This window comes from Macrobrachium nipponense, chromosome 33 (assembly GCF_015104395.2).
Source record: "Macrobrachium nipponense isolate FS-2020 chromosome 33, ASM1510439v2, whole genome shotgun sequence".
In the NCBI taxonomy this organism is placed as follows: domain Eukaryota; kingdom Metazoa; phylum Arthropoda; class Malacostraca; order Decapoda; family Palaemonidae; genus Macrobrachium; species Macrobrachium nipponense.
In genome coordinates, this window is record NC_087219.1 from 33,675,171 (window position 1) to 33,695,783 (window position 20,613).

Here is a 20,613-nt window from a genome sequence, read left to right on the forward strand (position 1 = left end):
AATGATTCCTGATATCCGCCTCCCAGCGGCGGGAATGGGTACTAACCACCTGCCCGCCCACTGCGTGTGGCGGGAGTTTTGAAATTCTGTCGGACGTCGGAGAATACAAACTTTATTGTATCATAACAATAACATTTTTACCATTTTAAATTAGCCGTTACATGGAGTATTATATATGAAAATGTGCGCATTTTTATGTAGAATACAACAATAAAATACTACTCATGATTGTAGCTTTTATCAAGTTTTGAGATATTCTCATATAAATAACGATAAGTGCCAAAAATTTCAACCTTCGGTCAACTTGACTCTACCGAAATGGTCGAAAAACGCAATTGTAAGCTAAAACTCTTATATTTTAGTAATATTCAATCATTTACCTTAATTTTGCAACTAATTGGAAGTCTCTAGCACAATATTTCGATTTATGGTGAATTTATGAAAAAACATTTTCCTTACGTCCGCGCGGTAACTATTCCGAAAAAAATCATACATGCGATTGTGGTAATGTTTGCACCATTTTAAGTTAGCTGTTACATAAAGTTTTATATATGAAAATGTGCGCAATTTCATGCACAATACAACTAAAAACAACCCATGGTTGTAGCTTTTATCAATTTTGAAATATTTTCATATAAAAAATGTTAAGTGACATTTTCAACCTTCGGTCAACTTTGACTCTACCGAAATGGTAAAAAACGCAATTGTAAGCTAAAACGCTTATATTCTAGTAATATTCAAGCATTTACCTTCATTTTGAAACAAATTGGAAGTCTCTAGCACAATATTTTGATTTATGGTGAATTTATGAAAAAAATAACTTTATTTTCTTTACGTCCGCGCGGTAACTCTTCCGAAAAAATCATACGTGCGATTGTGGTAATGTTTGCACCATTTTAATTAGCCGTTACATAATGTTTTATATATGAAAATGTGCGCAATTTCATGTATAATACAACTTAAAATAGTTGAAGGTTGTAGCTTTTCTCATTTTTGAAATATTTGCATATAAATCACGATAAATAGAAAAAAAAACCACGTTCGGGTCAAATTTGACTCTACCGAAATGGTCGAAAAAAACGCAATTGTAAGATAAACTCTTAAAAGTCTAGTAATATTCAGTCATTTATCTTCATCGTGAAACAAATTTGAAGTCTCTAGCACAATATTTAAATTTATGGTGAATTTTTAAAAAAACTTTCCTTCCCTCCGCGCGCGGATTCTCCGCCACAAATCTCCGAAATGCGTGAGTCCCATTCTCGGAATATTTGCTCCGTTTCATATTAGGCATTTCATAGAGTTTTATATATGAAAATGTGCACAATTTCATGTAGAATAAAACGAAAAATATTTAAAAGTTGTAGCTTTTCTTTTTATTGTTTCTGAAATAATTGCATATAAAAAAAATATATAAAAAAAATTCGACATTCTGTCAACTTTAACTCGTCAGATATGGTCGAAAACTGCATTTGTAAGCTAATATTCTTACAGTATAGTATATCAATCATTTGTCTTCATTTTGAAAGAAATTGGAAGTCTCTAAGACAATATTTAGATTTATGGTGAATTTTTGAAAAAAATATTTGTTTATGTACGCGCGTTACGAATTCATGCTTTTTTTTGTGATAATATTTTCTCTGTGTTGCTTTTATTGTTTTACAATGTGTTATATACCAAAATGATCGCAATTTAGTGTACATTACAAAAAAAAAAGGAACTTGTTACCTTTAACCGTTTTGCGCACAGCGCGATTTAAATACAATTATATATGAAATTTCGTTTTTGCGCTATCATATATCGCATTATTTATATATGATATGATAATTTTTTTTCATTTCTAATGGTTGATACTAAACTTCAGGCAATGACAAAAAAGGAGCCAAAAATGAACTCTTAATCTTGAAAACTAAGCGCGCTGTGATTTTTTGAAAAAAATATTTTTTCCGCTTCCGCGCTCACTCTGAAACGTCTCTGGCACACGGGAGACATTTTTTTTTTACCGCTTCGGCGTTTAGGTTAACTTAGAAGAGGGTGCAAGTTATGGAGGTGGAGATGTTAGACGATTGTAATTCGGCCTCTCTCTCTCTCTCTCTCTCGTCTCTCTCCTCTCTCTCCTCTCTCTCTTACTTTCCTGATTTCATATTCTCTCTATTCAATATCCTCTCTATTCATCTTACTTTCCACCCTCTCTTAACACTTGATTCACTGTGCAACAGAGAGGCTTTTTCTTTCTGTTACACCTTTTACACACTTTTCTATCAATTTCCTTTCAGCGCTGAATGACCTCATAGGTCCCAATACTTGGCTTTTAGCCTAAATTCTATATTAAACCCAACAATCTTGCTGTCTGACTGCACGCTGCTGCCTACGCCAGCTGCGCAAGAGATAAAGAAAGACTTATTTGCAGTGTAGTGCCGATTTTTAATTACTAACCTCATCGTAAAATCGAATTAACACTAGACAATTACCGTAGCCTGAATACGGACTGTATTCACTATCACGTCTTGAATAATTTTCCTGATTTTCTAATGTTTGTCAAGATTATCGTGGGGAACAGAGTCGGTCTAGTTTCTCGCCCATTTTTTTTCTTTTGAAATTTATAATGTCTCTACACAATCTTCTTTATCTGGTCATTCTTCGGATTTCGCTTCGTAGTCTTCTCGTTCATCCTGCTCTCTTGGCCAGTAACACAGCAGAGCAGAGCAAGAGTTTTCATCGTTTCATCCTGAAATTTGGGGATTTCAACCTCTCTCTCTCTCTCTCTCTCTCGTCTCTTCTCCCCTCTTCTCCTCTCTCTCTCTCTCTCTCTCTCTCTCTCTCTCTCTCTCTCTCTCTTTTTGGGGTTAAAGGAAGTAATTCTGGAAGGGCTGCCTTCTTAGCACCTTCCATGGGTCCTGTAGTTCTCAGACTGCTGGTTTTGATCCTTCAAGGCGGTATCTGCAACTCCGTATTTTCATCCTTTACTAGTTTTTGAGATGTAATGTGTCCTCCATAATTCTTGCGGGGGGGCTACGGCAAAGTTGGAGGGCTCCGTAGTCCTCGCAGAGGCTGCGTCAGTTGGAGATTAATCTGCGCCATCGTTGACTGTATCGATACCGGTTGTGTCATCAGCCACTTCTTTCATAGGGTAGTTAGTAATGTTCCTTCTTCGGTTCTCATTTATATACCTTAGGTGTGTGAAACGTAACGTGTTTACCGCGGTAATTGGTGGGGAGGCTACGGCCGTTGGGAGTTCGTCTGCACCATAGTTAGCACTTCTTGTGCCCTCGCCCCCTTCTTAGGGTAGCTGGTAATTTCCTTTTGCAGCTCCCATTGGTTCCACAGTTCGTAACCTGTCATTAAAGCACTATGTACCGCACAGTTGGTTCTCCACCTGCACAGTCTCGGCGCTAGGTGCTCTGGTGGTTACTCGTAGTGATATCTCTCTCTCTCTCTCTCTCTCTCTGCTTATTTTTATTTCTCAGCTTTTTCCTGCTGCTTTTTCTGTTCCACCTTCAAGGAGTTTCAATGTGTGTTTGGCCTTGATTCCGTGCTCTTCGGGAGTACGTCCTTCCCTCACTTGCTCCAGACTCCAGTCCAAGTTTAGTATTGGTAATGGGCGTTAGTTGGATTGCGTTTTGCGACCACTTCGCTCTTAGGGGGTGTTGCTCGCCCATTATAGTTGGCCAGGTGTCATGTCATAGTCACTGGTGAGTGCAGAGTTTCGTAGTCAAGTGAGACTAGTTCAAGGTTACGTCATTGTCTTGGTTGGTACATGTTTCGCGCAACAGTGTGGGAGTGACTCGCAGGGGTGGGCGTTCATCGCCAAGGTATATTCGGCTCAGGTGTAACGTTATCATCACTGGATAGTGAGGGTATGCCAGTCGAGTGAGACTAGCTCTTACAGATTTTGCAGAACGGGTGACGGTTGGCTCTTGTGAGGGGGGAGTGTGGGATTGTGCAGTCGAGTACGACTTGCTCAGGAGTTTAACATCTTGTTGGTATATCGTTGCGCAATCGGATCGGTTGGCTCAGATATGATGGGATCTTGTATGTCATTTGGTATCGAGCAGCCAGGCATAGTAAGTTATCGGTTCTTGTGTGCTGCTCTTGTGGGGGTGCTGGCTTTTCTACTTTTTCCTGTTCCAGTCTGGATAGATACCATTGAAAAGAGAATCATTTGCTAGTTGTGGGTTTTTGTTTCTCCAGCGAAGGAAGCGAGTATAAACAGATGGTAGACTTTGTCCATTCTCTCTTTCCACATTCCAGGCTCCGGAGGAATCTCACAGTCAATTCAAGTAATGTTTGATATGTTGTATTCAACTATTCCAGTAGTCTCTCAAACATCAAGTAGGCTGATCTGGTTTCGGTGAGTCGGGTAGTTTTTGGGGAAGACGACTTAGGCTAGCATCACTTTCTGTATGAGGTAGCGGGTAACTCTTCTGCCGGAGTCCGAATTCCGGTTTACGACTCAGTTGAGGTTTTTCTCTATTGGGTTCCTACATTGATTCGTGTGGTAGGGGTCATGGATCATGAGGCTTGTATTTGGGAGACACCTTTCACAGCCAATGGGAGGCCTTTTCCCACCCTGTGTGGATGTGGTGAGAGTTGATGGGTGTTTCTCAGAGCCTGGACTGTTTGACAACCTCTTCACTTTGGTTTCAAGGGGGTTTGCATACCAGACTAACCTTTCGGATGGTTGCAATATGTTCTTGTCAAGGAGAGGAGGGACTTCTCGTTAAATCATTTGCCTCAGCGCTATCCGGACATTCATAAGAAGGGGTTAGAGATGTGTATTTCTGGCGATAGAAGTTCACTCTCGACGTGGTTTGGAAGTCACGTAAAGCCATTGGTCCCATTGCTGAATAACCACTGGTTCCATGCAACGTAAAAGCACCATACAAAACAAAATAAGAAGGGGTTCTTAGTCAATCCAAGGGTGCAAAGTATCGCAGAGGGCTACCCTTTGGCTTTCGGAGGAATGCTTCGTTGTCAGCGATCGTGTAGGTGGTTATTAGAGAGTTGGTGTGGTTTTTCTCAAAGCTCTACCTTAGGGAATTTCAGTTTCTTCAGAGAGGTTACTCGCAGGGTCCTGTCATTCTGGTAACTCAGTTTTATAGTTGGGTTGGTAGAGTTAGGGTGTTAGAAGGTTAGGGAGGCAGTGATAGTCTAAATGAACTCTAGTGTTTCTGTTGGTCAAGCTTAGATTAAGTGTTTTGTTCCTTTAGGCCCTTGAGGTTAGGTAGTTCCCAATGGTCATGTTGGAATAACTACAACTTCTTCAGCACAAGTCATCTACATCAGTGAGCAGTAGAGAACTGAAGGTCCTGCACACTCAACTTCTCCTCCATACATGAGAGGCTAGATAGCCACATGGGAGGTTCACCATTTCCCCTCCATACATGAGAGGTATAGAATACCACATGGGAGGTTCTTCAGATTCAGGCGGTACCTTGGACTCGACACTGACGGTATGACACTTCCTCTGCATGCATCCTCACCTACTCGGCTGGATGACCAGGTGAGGAGATTTGTTTTTACCTCCATGAATAAGAAGTATAGCTTATCACATGGGAGGTACTTCTGACTCAGACGGTACCTTAGACTCGACACTGATGGTGAAGTACTTTCTTTGCAAACATCCTCACCTCCGAGTTAGATAACTAGGTGAGGATAATACATGCTTTTTATACATGGTAGGTTGTTTATGAGTTACCTGCGTATGTTCCATGGACAGGTCGGGCTGAATTAGATTGATGCCACCTCCGTGTAAGTGTTGTTAATTTGGGCTAATTCAGTGTTCAGGGAGTGTATTGCAATATGAAGTTTTCTTAATAAAACTAATATTGTAATACTTACCTGAACACCTGAATGATTCCCACCCTCCTCTCCACTTCAGTTTGATAGTGAATGATTCAACTGAGGAGACAGGCCGGTATTTGCAGGAGCGTTGCCAACGGTAACACAGGTAACTCATTTGACTGGATTTTACCTGCAGCATTGGTAACACTGTCAGTGTTAAAATTACCCACTTAGTGGGTAAATATGTGGGGATATAGTTCGGGCTGGTCAGTGACCAGGGCTAATTCAGGTGTTCAGGTAAGTATTACAATATTAGTTTTATTATGAAAACTTCATAATATATAAAAAAAGTTTGTTATAGACACACATTCAATTTTGGTCTCAGAAAATGTTTTGAGTTAGGGTAATGGGATGGAGGTTTTAAGATCTTGGGTTCATTACCACATTTTCATCATAAAAACTGATTCCGATACTATTTTTCTATGAACAGTAGTTATTCATGGTGGAAGACAACCAGTTGCATAAACCAGGCTGATTGTACCGTATAAATTTTTTTGTACTTTTTGATATGAAATACAACCATATGCATCAACCAGGCTGAATGTTGTGAATCAATTTTTTGTATCTTTTTCTTTCCAGAAAGCTGTCAGGTCTTAGTAAAGTTAGAGCTGCAAATATAATTGAATACCGTAAAACAAAAGGGCCGTTTATTAATCGAGAACAGCTGAAGTCTGTCAAAGGCATTGGTCCCCGAACATTCGAACAGTGTGCTGGTTTTATAAGAATATTACCCGAGACATTAGAAATGGAAGTTAACAGGTATGTTATCATTACGTATTGGCTTTTTAGTGTAACTTACAACCTCACTACTCTATTTTGTTATGAAGATAAATCTGAATTAAATGCATTTACTGAACTCCATTTGCAGAAATGCATCCCACCAAGGAAATAGTTGAACATGTTGTGGATACATGTATGTAGACCATGACTAAGGACCATGTTGTGGGTTCTTGTTTATATAGATATTTCCCATAATATGGGGAGGTTCCAGAGAAAAGGTGGTCTCTGCCACATTCGTACTTCAAATGCTGGATTCTTGCCATGTCATTTCTTTGTACACTGCATATAGTGCTATGCAAACATAGCTGAAATCTTTTTCTTTACATTTGCAGTCAGCATCCATATTTCACTTCCATAAAGAAGAGTTGGCTCAACTTTTCCTTCATATAGTTGCACCTTGACTTCCATAAACAATTCAGGTCTCATCCCAGTGTTTTGTATGAATCCTGCTACATTTCTTGTGTCATCTTTTTTGTGATTGTCAAGAATCTTCTCTCAGTGTACCACCATGTTATAGTTACTCCCAAATACTTGGGTGAATCAGCCACTTCATTCCTCCATTATCCATGTGAAGTTTCATTGCTTCCGCGTAATTTTCTTCTACTCTTCATACTCTTTCTCCCATTTACTCCCACTTTCTTCTCCTACAAACATTCAAAATTTTTATTTCTGGAACTTTTTACTATCCCCAGTCATAATTGTATCATCTACGAATACAACCATTTCACACCATTCACAACTAGTTATCTTGTCCTACAACTTTGTAAATCAAGCCAAAATATTTATCAATTACATATTATAACTCATGCTTCACTTTTAATTGTTCTTGATAATTACCTGCTTTACCATACATTTTCTGCACTCCACAATTCCCTGTCAATTGTATAAAGTTTTTATATGTCCATGTATGTCACACTGCATGAATTTTTTCGTAACAAACACTTGATCTACACTCCCTCTTCCTTGTCTAAACTCACATGTTCTTCCTCTATTAGCCATCTTACTTCCTATATGATATTATTGTATGCAAACTGCACATCTCGAGTGGTATGGCCCATACAGAAATGAGAACACATGCCACGTTAGATTCAGACTGGATTTTGTATTAATGCCACAAAGAGTAAGCAGCACTAGGTTAAACGAGAGAATAAGTGTGTTCTTTTAAATTTCAGAACACCACAGAATAGAAAAAGAGCAGAAAAGGAATCTCCCAACCCCCTTGATCGGACAATGATTCATCCAGAGTCTTACGAAGTTGCTATAAAGTTTATTAACGTAGTTGGGTTACGACCTCAAGATATAGGCTCAGAAGGTTTTATATGCTCAATACGGCAGTTTATGCAAGCCCATGGTAAGTGTAACGTTTGCATTTAGTCATAAGTTATTGTAGGTTATGGTTACTGTTTATGTCAGAATACAAGCAACTCTACTTACAAATGGGTTAGCATCTAAGGATAAAATTTTTTGCCATATTCTTCATTGGCTTATCTAATATTCTCTCGTTCACACCCTCTAAGTTTCCTCTCCTTTCCTTAACAGCATCTTTGTTTAATTATATACTTATTCAGCGTAGAGTATCCCTAAGATTAAATGGGATCAGTATACCTTAAGGGCAATTCTTGGGCCAACTTTGTGAGAGTGAAGGATATTAATTGAGTAGTCTGATTTAACTATCTGTCAGCTCTTTGGTTCAGCTATGATGCATTGATGCTTCATCAAAATCCGTCAGTGAAATCAGTTATGATGTATGCGTGAGTTATTTTCTTTTTTTTTTAATTGTGATTTTTTTCTTTCTTTTATGAGCACAGGTATTTTGCTTTACAATGACATCAAAATGAGTATCATAGCTTAAATAGTTACTTCACAATGTACAAAGTAAAATATTCTCGATAACTCTGGTGCTGGAACAGACAGGACTTGCAAATGGCCGATTGGCCGAAAGTGCTAATTCAGTAATAATAATAGTATCAACTTATGATTGATTAATTAAAATAAATCTCCTTTAAGAACATCATGAAAAGGAAAGGACCCGAAATATTTAAGCTTTACACATTTTGGCATCTACGTAAACTAAATAGTACACATTTACATGGGATTATGTAACAAATTATGCCAAATATAACAGAGATAGTTCTTCCCATAGCAAAGTTGGTTAGGCAGTAGGGTGTGTTGGTTACAATAACTTGGAATAAATATAACTGCATGCTGTTTAGTATATTTCCCTTTACATAAATTATGATGGAATGTAACACAGGGCTCAGTGTAAAAAAATATTTTGTCCTTAGTTTGCTAATACTTGTAAGAAAATGTATTGATTTATTTGTGTAGTATATCTGTGATTTACACATTACACAAAAAATGAAATACTTGTTTGTTCCGATACGGAATACAAACCTTCGGTCCTTTACAATAGGAAGGTACTTAGCGGCAGCTGAACCGGTCGTAAGCTTTCGAACGAGGGGTTCGGTAGTTAACTACTTGTCCGGCAGTTAGCAGTACGCTCGACTGCAAGGCGAAGAGTCACTTTGCTTTTGGCCGTGCTAGTGGATAGACGTGCTGCTCTTCGTCTCTCTGCCCGCTTCTGTCGTATACTTGGTTTGCTTCACTGCGTGAAGACTTTTTCGCTTTTTCTTTTACTTGTGTGTATTTGTAAGGACAAAAGTAAGTGCATGTCTGTTTTTGGTTTTCATTTATTATGGAAATTATGCAACAAGAGCCGGAGAAACCCTCCCATCCCCCCCATCAACCGTAGACTGCCCGGGTTTTGGGGGCCGTAAGTGTGGGGCTTTCCGCTCTTCTGTTGAGGTTGATCCTTATGATTTTTGTGCTTGGTGTAGAGGGCATGAATGCTCTCGCACTGAGACTTGTGACACGTATTTTGTGTTCGGAGGCGCAGTGGGAGCGCTACGGGAGGAGGAAGAAGCCGCGGAAGCCGGCTAAGGAGTCATCGGAGGACTCCCCGGCTATGCCCTTGGTTACCGATATGTCTTCCTCCTTTCTCCCTCTGGCTCAGCTCCCTCGTATGGCTCCTTCCCCTTCGGGGGAGGTTTCTCGCTCCCTCTCCTCCCTCAATCAGTCGAGCATAGAGGAGGGGGCGAGATACCCCAACATCCAGTTGTACTCAGGGTCCTCCGTTCGCTCGGGCTGGGAACTATCCCCCCCCAGGCAAGGGGGGACCCCCCCCACTAATCTACCCAACTTTTCCTCCCTCAGACTTGCTGACCACGGGCGACGATCTCGGTAGGGCCTGGTACTCGCTGGGGCTGCAAGGGACACCAACGGTCCAGGGGCTGCTTAGTCATCTGGCGAGAGGGGCCACGGCGGTTATGCACGGGCCTACTACCACAACGGTGTCCACGCCGGGCTACGCTGCTCCGCCTCACCTAGTATATACGCGGCACGTAGCCACGGTGACCCTGACAGCCGCTGTGCGGGCTTCGCTGCCAGAGGTTTCCTTGCCCGTTGCTACGCCGCCTCCTAGTTTTCCTGCTCCTGCCACAGCCCCGGACTTCCGGTGTCCCAAGAGCTCTCCGCTAGACCTACCTCCTGTGTAGAGGATGCTGCCGGTTCCCGCCCCGCCTCCTGTTCCTGATTTCGTTGCCGCTCCAGCCCTAGTACCAGTTCCTGCCGCTGTCGTTCCTGCCTGTGGTGTTGCTGCTCCCACACCAGGTCCTTCCGGACAGGTGCAGTCGGGCCCTGTTGCTTCGGCAACTGCCTGTGATGGTAATTGCTTTATAGCAAAGGAAGATAAAGGAAAGGAAAACGCATTTACGAGAATTTCGGCAGTAAGGAGGCCTTAGCGCATTGTGTTGGAGGTGCCTGTTCTCATGATGGTTCTAGAATTGGCAGGAGTGTTGTGGAACTCGTCAGGCGCCGATGTGACGTGAGAAACGCCGCGATTTCTGATGCAATACTTCGTCTAGATTCTTCGGAGAAGTTCCGGTAATCTTGGGAGTCTGTGACACTCGCCATAGGCCCCGCCCCCAGAATGCTGTATAAATACGACGGACGAAGTAGGAAAAAGCAGAGATCATCAGTTAATCACAGAGAGATATCCTTAGTAAGAGCCACAGATCATATTATCAGTGAGAGATCAGCAGCAGCAGAGATCATCCAAGAGAGATAAGAGAAAAAGGGACCGACGAAGGATCAGAAGAAAAGTTTTGGGGAGTTCCTGCCTTTCAAGTATCAAGAGTAAACATTATTTTCTGCAATACGGAGTCAAGAGTACGTCTGCAATCGCCGTTCTCCTTTTGTGAAGCCATCGCTTCGAGTCTCAATACTAACGAGCAAGTATTTGAATTACCTCACTGTTCCCCCAGTTCATGCAGTGTAAGATTTTGCGTTTTTATGTAAATAGGAGATACAATTCTGCATTTACCTTTGTTAGTAAGCTTGTAAATAAACCTTTGTTGTGTTAGTGTTTCTTTCTATACAGTGGGGCCTCGCTTATTCACGGATCAGCAATCACGGATTCAGTTAATCACGGGTTTTTCCTTGGACCACTTCTCCGTCTATATATTGCTGGTATGAATCACAGCATCCGGGCTTGTCGGTGGTAGGCTAAGCCTCGTCCGGTTCCGATAACCAACAAATGCATGAACAGATTCACATTATGATATTAACTGACAATAAAGGTAATAAAACCATTCTCACCTTATATATTAGTGGCATATCTTCATAATATATAGCCTATTCATGGAATAATTCCACGTCATTGACATCAACTTGTAGTTGAGCGGCCAGCAGAATTGTAAACATTGAGTTACACTTCACAGCACCTTTGTCATTCTTAACCTTTTAGAAATGTTAATAGTAGTAGTTTAATTACAGTAGTAATAACATTTAGAACATAAATTTTCAATTTGAACTTCATTATTGTTTTGGTATAAACGTTATCAACTTCTCTGAACACTGCAGTCATACAAACGATAATTGTCATAGATTATCATATGTTGTTTGCAATCGGCGACAAAGCGTAAACGTAATAAAACCATTTTTTACCTTATATTATTGTCATATATTCATAATAAAACGCAAATCTTATATATTATTGGCATATCTTCATAATAAAAAGCCTCTTCAAGGAATAATTCCTTGGGGAATCCATTTTTCAAAAGACAAAAATAAACTTTACATGTTTACAGTATACAATGAACAATGATTACTTTATTTTGATGTGATTACATTAATATTACAGTATGGTACTCTAAGCAGTACAGTAACTATTTTTTATCATAAATGTATATTCATTCACGAAAAAAAATACATATGAACACCGTGACTCACCGTTCTACAAAATACAGATGTATTTTTACGTAAGTATCCTCTAAACTCTGTCATAAATCACTTCACTTACTTTTTTGTGAAGCCCAAAAGCTACGTATATTCTGGAAAATTAACGAAATCACGAATTTTATCTTAGAGCAAGATTCGCTAATTACTGATTTTCTTCTTTTCATGACTAAATGCATTTTAGGAATAAACTCATTCACAAATTTTCAAATACTATGAATGTAAATAGCAAAACTCTCTCTCTCTCTCTCTCTCTCTCTCTCTCATCACTTACAGAAAAAAAACTATAATACTGATCTATTATCATCGTAATAAAAGAACAAGATGGTCCCCGAAAGAATAAAAATGTTGCCATATTTTTATTCTTTCTGTGATTTACGAAACTGTGCTTCAATACAACTTTTATAGTTGACTCAATGATTATCACATATATAACAGTATACAAGAGAATATCTATCACTTATCCATGTTTCATTTCTTATCATCATAAAATATTTAAAATAAAATTTCATTGTATTCTAGAGCTAAGATAGGTCTAGTCCCAAGCTGCTCTCTCAAGCTATTCTCGTCCTAAGCTGCTATCTCAAGCTATTCAAGTAACTCTCGTCACAAGCTGCTCTCTCTCTCTCTCTCTCTCTCTCTCTCTCTCTCTCCTCTCTCTCCTCTCTCTCTCTCTCTCTCTCATTACTCCTTACTAGAAAAAAAACTATAATACTGATTCTATTATTATTGTAGGAAAAGAACAAGATGGTCCCGAAAGAATAAAAATGTTGCCATATTTTTATTCTTTCTGGGATTTACGAAACTGTGCTTCAATACAACTTTTATAGTTGACTCAATGATTATCACATATTATAACAGTATACAAGAGAATATCTTATCACTATCCATGTTTCATGTTTCATTTCTTATCATCATAAAATATTTAAAATAAAAATTTCATTGTTATTCTAGAGCTAAGATAGTCTAGTCCCAAGCTGCTCTCTCAAGCTATTCTCGTCCTAAGCTGCTATCTCAAGCTATTCAAGTTACTCTCGTCACAAGCTGCTCTCTCTCTCTCTCTCTCTCTTCTCTCTCTCTCTCTCTCATCTCTCTCTCTCTCTCTCTGCTCTCTCTCTCAATGAAATATGAATTACTGTATCGATGTATAAATTTTTAATAATAATAATAATTCCATTAATAAATTAGTTTCTTTTAGCAACTAATTGTTTTCCAAAATAATTCTTTCGGTAATAAACGTCCATCAGCTGATTCTAAACGTAAACAAAAGACAAAACTAGATTTTTATTGCTGTATTTTGCTGTTTATACATTAATATTATAGTTTTGGGTGCTGTAATCATTACAGTAAATCATGTTTTTTATCATAAATATTTTCATTCACGAAATAGATATACTATGTACTTTTAGTTTGGTGCAGCAGCCAAATCATGAAAATAAAGGAATTGTTAGGTAATTATAATTTTGTTTGCTGATCTGATGCAGGGAAGTTGAAGATAGGAAAGAATAACTTTGAAAAAACTGTCTTGAATTTAGTTTAAGGTGATAGTTGAAGAAATATTTGGTGTCTTGAACTAAAGTAGGCAGTTATAAACATTGAAATAGTGGTCTTGGGTGGGTTAATTATTAAAGTAGGCAGTTTAAAGCAATTTTCAGGGGGGGTACCAGGATAACACAGGTATTTACTTATCACGGGGGGTTCTGGGCCCTATCCCCCGTGATTAACGAGGCCCTACTGTATTCGTATCCCCAGTTTCAGCTGTTTGTGTTGAAAATTTTTTGTTTTTGTTTATTTCATATCGGACCTGAAGCGGACCTCGAAACAGGGAAAATATAGAAAGAACCAGAATGAGTGAGATGGTGAAAGAGTTTATTGAGTCAGGCAAGCTCCTAGGTCTAGAGGGGAATGATCTCCGTGAGTATGTTGAAAGGAAAGAAAGGGAAAAGTATGAGAGAGATGAAAGAGCGGCTGAGAGAGAGGAGAGAGCAGCTGAGAGAGAGGAAAGAGCCGCTGAGAGAGAAATGTAGCAACACGAAAGAGAGAAAGAACATAGCATGAGGAGGAAGAAAGAGAAAAAGAACGTATGCATGAGTTGGAAATCGCTCGGTTAAGACAAACTTAACAGTCAGTCAGGCCGGAACAAAAATGAAACTGATAGGTTAGGCATGAGTGCAGTGCTAAAATTAGTACCAAAGTTTGATGAGGAAGATGTTACGACATATTTCATGTGTTTTGAGAAGTTAATGGAAAGGGTAGGTTCTCCTAAAGAAATGTGGACTTTATATTTACAGTCAGTTTTTAGTGGTAGCACTTACTGTGTATAGTTGCATGTCTAAGGAGGAATGTGATAATTATCATACTGTGAGAGAAACAGTTCTTAATGCGTACAGGGTAGTACCGGAGGCATACCGAGAAATTTAGAAATTTGAGAAAAGATGAAAATATTACATATGTACCTAGAATACGGTAAGAAGTTAGAGAGGCTGTTTTTTTATTGGTTAACTTCTGCTAAAGTTGAGGATTTTGATGGTTTGAAGAATTTAGTGTTGTTAGAAAACTTCAAAGATAACGTATCCCCTGAGATTAAGCTTTATATAGAGGATAGGCGAGTAGTATCTTTTGCAGGAGCAACTAGGCTAGCAGACGAATATAGTCTAACTCATAATTTGATTGTTAGTAAGAAACGAAATGATCCTTTGTCTGGTAGAGTACAAAGCAGTAAAGGTTTCAGTGATGGTAATTGCTTCCTAGCAAAGAAAGATAAAGGAAAGAAGAACGCATTTTCGAGAAGTTCGGCGGCAAGGAGGCGTTAGCGCATTGTGTTGGAGGTGCCTGTTATCATGATGGTTCGCCGCGATTTCTAATGCAATACCTCGTCTAGATTCATCTAAGAAGTTCTAGAAATCCCTAGAGTCTGTGAAGTTCGCCGTAGGCTCCGCCCCCAAAGTGCCGTATAAATACGACGGTCGTAGCAGGAGAGAGAGAGATTGTAAAGAGACACACCAGTTAGTCACAGAGAGATATCCTCAGTAAGAGCCACAGATCAGATTATCAGTGAGAGATCAACAGCAGCAGAGATTATCCGTGAAGAGACTAGAGACGAAGGAACCGACGAAGGATCAGAAGAGTTGTTCGAGAGTTGGTTGGATACTGGTCTAATCGTCTTCAGGAGTGGACGACCGAGTTGTCTCTACGTTGAGCAAACTTTGGAGAAGAAAACGAAGTTCATTGCCTTACAAGTAGACTATTTTCTGCAATACGGAGTCAAGAGGACGTCTGCAATCATCGTTTTCCTTTTCAGAAGCCATCGCTTTGGATTGCCAAATTGACTAGCAAGTATTTGAATTGCCTCACTGTTCCCCCAGTTCATGCAGTGTAAGATTCTATCTTTTTATGTAAATAGGAGATACCATTCTGCCTTTACCTTTGTTAGTAAGCTTGTAAATAAACCTTTGTTGTGTTAGTGTTTTTCTATATTCGTATCCCCAGTTTCAACTGTTGGTGTTGAAATATATATTTTTTTTATTATTTCATATCGAACCTGAAGCGCGGACCTCTCTCAGAGGCCGTAACACAGTCCTAGTAAATAGCAATGTGAGTTAACCCTCTTAAGCCGATTGGACGTATTTTACGTCGACATTTTTTGTCTCCTGTGTGCCGACTGACGTATTTTACGTCGACTTACAAAAGTTTTTTTTAAATTCGCGGAAAAATACTTATAGGCCTACCAGCCTAAAACTTTTGAATCGCGCCTTGGGGATGCTGGGAGTTCGGCCCGGATCAAGGGTGTTTGTTTTGTTTACAATCGTTACGCAGGCGCGCAAGCGCGAATTTCTTCTTGCCGCACTAAAAAGTATCTGTGACACATCTTGGAAATTATTTTGTCACTGACATAATTTTTGTACCATTGTAAATTAGCCGTTACATGAAGTATTATATATGAAAATGTGTGCATTTTTATGTAGAATACAACAATAAAATACTCATGATTGTAGCTTTTATCAGTTTTGAGATATTTTCGTATAACAAATAACGATCAATTGCCAAAATTTTCAACCTTCTGGTCAACCGTTTGACTCTACTGAAATGGTCGTAAAAAAAACGCAATTGTAAGCTAAACTCTTATAATTTAGTAATATTCAATCATTTACCTTAATTTTGCAACTAATTGGAAGTCTCTAGCACAATATTTTGATTTATGGTGAATTTATGAAAAAAACTTTTTCCTTACGTCCGCGCGGTAAAAACTCTTCCGAAAAAAATCATACATGGCGATTGTGGTAATGTTTGCACCATTTAAAATTAGCCGTTATATAAAGTTTATATATGGAAATGTATGCAATTTCATGCACAATACAACTAACTAAAACAACCCATGGTTGTAGCTTTTATCAGTTTTGAGATATTTTTTCATATAAATAACAATAATTTGCCAAAATTCAACCATTCGTTCACTTTGACTCTACCGAAATGGTCGAAAAACGCAATTGTAAGCTAAAAAACGCTTATATTCTAGTAATTATTCAAAGCATTTACCTTCATTTTGCACTAAAATTGGAAGTCTCTAGCACAATATTCGATTTATGGTGAATTTATGAAAAAAATAACATTTTCTTTACGTCCGCGCGGTAACTCTTCCGAAAAAATCATGTGTGATTGTGGTAATGTTTGCACCATTTTAAATTAGCCGTTACATAAAGTTTTATATATGAAAATGTGCGCAATTTCATGTAGAATACAACCAAAATAATTGAAGGTTGTAGCTTTCCTCGTTTTTAAAATATTTTGCATATTAAATCACGATAAATAGAAAAAAAACCACGTTCGGCTCAACTTTGAGCTCTACCGAAATGGTCAAAAAATGTAATTGTAAGCTAAAATCTTACAGTTTAGTAATATTCAGTCATTTATCTTCATCTTGAAACAAATTCGAAGTCTCTAGCAAATATTTAGATTTATGGTGAATTTTAAAAAAAATCTTTCCTTCCCTCCGTGCGCGGATTCTCCGCCACAAATCTCCGAAATGCGTACGTCCCATTCTCGGAATATTTGCTCTGTTTCATAGAGTTTTATATATGAAAATGTGCGCAATTTCATGTAGAATAAAACGAAAAATATTTGAAGGTTGTAGCTTTTATTATTTCCGAAATAATTGCATATTAAAAATAAAAAATATATATATATAAAAATTCGAGATTGGGTCAAACTTTAATTCGTCAGTTATGGTCGAAAACTGCAATTGTAAGCTAATACTCTTACAGTATAGTAATGTTCAATCATTTGTCTTCATTTTGAAAGAAATTGGAAGTCTCTAGGACAATATTTAGATTTATGGTGAATTTTTGGAAAAAAATATTTGTTTACGTCCGCGCGTTACAATTCATGCATTATTTTGTGATAATATTTTCTCTGTGTTGCTTTTATTGTTTTTCAATGTGTTGTATACCAAAATGATCGCAATTTTAGTGTACATTACAACGAAAAAAAGTAAACTTGTTACCTTTAACCGTTTTGCGCACAGCGCGATTTGAATACAATTAATTATATATGAAATTTCGTTTTTGCGCTATCATATATCGCATTACAGTGGTCCCCCGTATTCGCGGGGGATGCATACCAGACCCCCCCGTGAATAGTTAGAATCCGCTAATGTTTGGAACCCCTATAAAAATGCTAAAACAGCCTATTTTGTTAGTTACAACTCAAGTAAAACCCACTAAAAATTTTCCTACATGGTTTTTTTTTAATAGTTTATCACAAAAAGTGCATTTTATGATGAAATTCATCAAAAAAACCAGGAATTTGTGGATATTTATCATAGAAAATACGCGAATGCGTGAATTTCCGGCGGAATAATGCAGGGAAAATGTTCCGAGAGAAATCCGCGAATGTGTGAGTCCCCCGCGAATTTGGAGAACGCGAATACGGGGGGTCCACTGTATTTACATATGATAATGATAATTTTTTTCATTTCTGATGGTTGCATACTAAACTTCAGGCAATGAAAAAAAAAAGGAGCCAAAAATGAACTTTTAATCTTGAAAACTAAGCACTGCTGTGATTTTTTGAAAAAAATATTTTTTCCGCTCCCGCGCTCACTCTGAAACACCACCGGCACACGGGAGACAATTTTTTTTTTTACCGCTTCGGCGTACGAGGGTTAAAGTGACTATTCCTGTTATACATGCGGAAAACCTGGTCATACGTCTAAGGTTCGTAAGAGTAAAGTGGCATATAGTGGCTCAGAATTAACTTTTTTCCGATGTAATGGGAAAGGGCATTTAGCGAGAAATTGTGCAGTAGAAAGGAAGGACAGTAAGAAACCAGTGTCTCTAGTTAACCTTTCGTCAAGTAGGAATGATGTGATGAGAGAAACTAGGAAAATTTTTGGTGAATTTCTGTCAGAAGGCGTAGTTTCCTCTCTGGGAGAAGTAGATTCGAGAGAAGTACTCACTGATTAGGAGAGAGAGAGTGTGCCGAACGGGGCAGAAATCAATATGGAAGAGAAAGTCATGTTAGGTGGATTTCCTAACACTTGTGTTCTTTGTCCTTTGTTGAAGTTGAATTTAGAAAGTCAGGTAGTGTCAGGAGAAGTGAAACTTGCAGTAGTTGAAAGTTTGCCCGTTGAAGGCGTTGACATCATTGTCGGTAGACTTAGCTTTATCCAAGAATGTGAATCCTGTTATGAGGAATATTCCAGTGCCTGAAATGGTAGTAACTAGGTCGGGTTTAGATACAGACATAGACTATGGTCATAATTTCGAACGAGAGTGAGTTCGTGGATTCGAACGAGAGTAAGTTTGTGGATTCGACGAGTGTGATAGAGGTAGCAAGGTTGATCTTGGCATGAGTGTGGCTGAGAAACCTAACTCTATCGTTGACAGTGATAGCCAAACGGAAGGCGTACCTGTCGAGAGTAACGTAGAAAATGTACTGGTATCTAGTCCTAGTTACGGTGATGAATTAGGCTCTTAACGTTTTGGATAAGGATGAGCTAGTCAAGTTGCAGAAAGAGGATGAGACACTAACCCGAATTTTTTAGTGTGAGCTGGATGATGATCTCGATGATGTGTGTAAGGAAACTTTTTGTTTAAAGGACGAAGTTTTGTGTTATGTTCAACCGAAGTCAGGTAATAAAGGGGAAATCACCAAACAATTAGTGGTTCCTAGGAAGCTTAGTGAACTACTTTTGAAGTTAGCACATGATAAGCAAGGACATTTGGGAGTAAATAAAACTTTCAAGTGTATTAGTAGGGCGTACTTTTGGCCTAAAAGGAAAAATTATGTAAAGAGGTATGTTTTAAGCTGTCATGAATGCCAAATTGCCGGGGAACCGAATCAAGTAATCCCTAGAGCTCCAGTGTGTAATATTCCTTCAGTAGGCGAATCTTTTGAGAATGTATTTATCGATATGGTCGGATCTTTGCCTAGAAGTAAGGGTAGAGATGATTGCATAACTAATCTAGAGTATTATAAAAACAATCTAAGTGATGTTTGGCAACTAGCGGAGGAGAACGGAAGCACTTGGCACTTAGCGAAAGAGAATGTGAGAGGAAGTCAAGGGGAAACTGAAGGGAAACATGATCTTAGAGCAAACAAGAGAAGTGTGTGTGTAAGAGATAAAGTTTTAGTACTAGTCCAGAAAGAAGGTTTCGCTTTACCTTATGAGTTCGAAGGTCCTTTTTCAGTGTTAGTGGAGAGGGGAAATATCTAATGTCTCATCGCTTGGCGATAGACTTTTTGTTTTTTCCTTACGGCTGTTATCCGTAAGTAATGTTTGGTTCCTCTCATCTCCCTTGGATATCTTAGTAGAGAGGTTCTTTCTTGTCTAGAGGAGATGATTCAAACAGGCTAGTTGAACAAGTTAACAACTTTATTCTGTAAACTCCATACTAGGAGATGCAGCTCGGTCGGACGACCGATATGTTTGAGATTTGGCGTGGAACTGCCATTCTAAAGCATCGCGTCGATAGCGGAACATTAGCTATCTCAGCAATTCATATAAAAACACATACGTAGTTCGCCGGCTCGGAAGTTACAAGTTTCCGGCGTAGGTTAACAGGTCAACCGCTTCCCATGGAAGTTGTTGTGCAAAGTTATCATAACATAAAAATGTTGACAAAGCTTAGAGCTAGATCAGGCTACTGCAGACAGTGCATAGCGTAATCTAAGGTCTGCTTTTGGTCACGTAGAACCCTCCTAATGCCATGACCCAGGTCACTGGTTTTATATATAATGTAATTCTTACATTAGGCTCGGTCTGCTACCTATTCAAGCCTTGAATAACAAAAAAAAATTACTTTAAACATTGTTCATAGGAGCGTGCTCGTAACATACTAAGTGATTAAATGCACAAAAAGGTTCTGTTACATACCCTTGTTGACATATTCATAAACAAAGATAAATGCATGGAAAATATAGATCCATGTTTGGTAATAATAATGATTATGTAACCCAGAAAAAAATAATAAAATGGTAAAAATCACAAACCCCCCCCCCAAACAGTATACATAGAATTAAATGATAAAACATGTAACCTGATTAAGAATAATGGTTACTAAATAATGATTATAGCATGATCATGGATAATTGTTAAAGAGTACTTGTCCACTCTTTATAATAGATAAATATAATTGTATAATAGTATAACAATGTAATTCTGCAGAAAATTTCAATATATGGGCTGATATTTTATTA

General features: G+C 38.6%; 1 protein-coding gene across 1 annotated transcript in view; it reads left to right on the top strand.

The window, feature by feature from the left end:
* The window catches only part of LOC135203078 (S1 RNA-binding domain-containing protein 1-like), a 139,846-nt gene that overhangs the window by 101,828 nt on the left and 17,405 nt on the right, over positions 1-20,613 (top strand). The window contains 2 exon segments of the mRNA XM_064232690.1: positions 6,421-6,600; positions 7,794-7,972. Coding sequence (XP_064088760.1) covers positions 6,421-6,600; positions 7,794-7,972 — 359 coding nt within the window.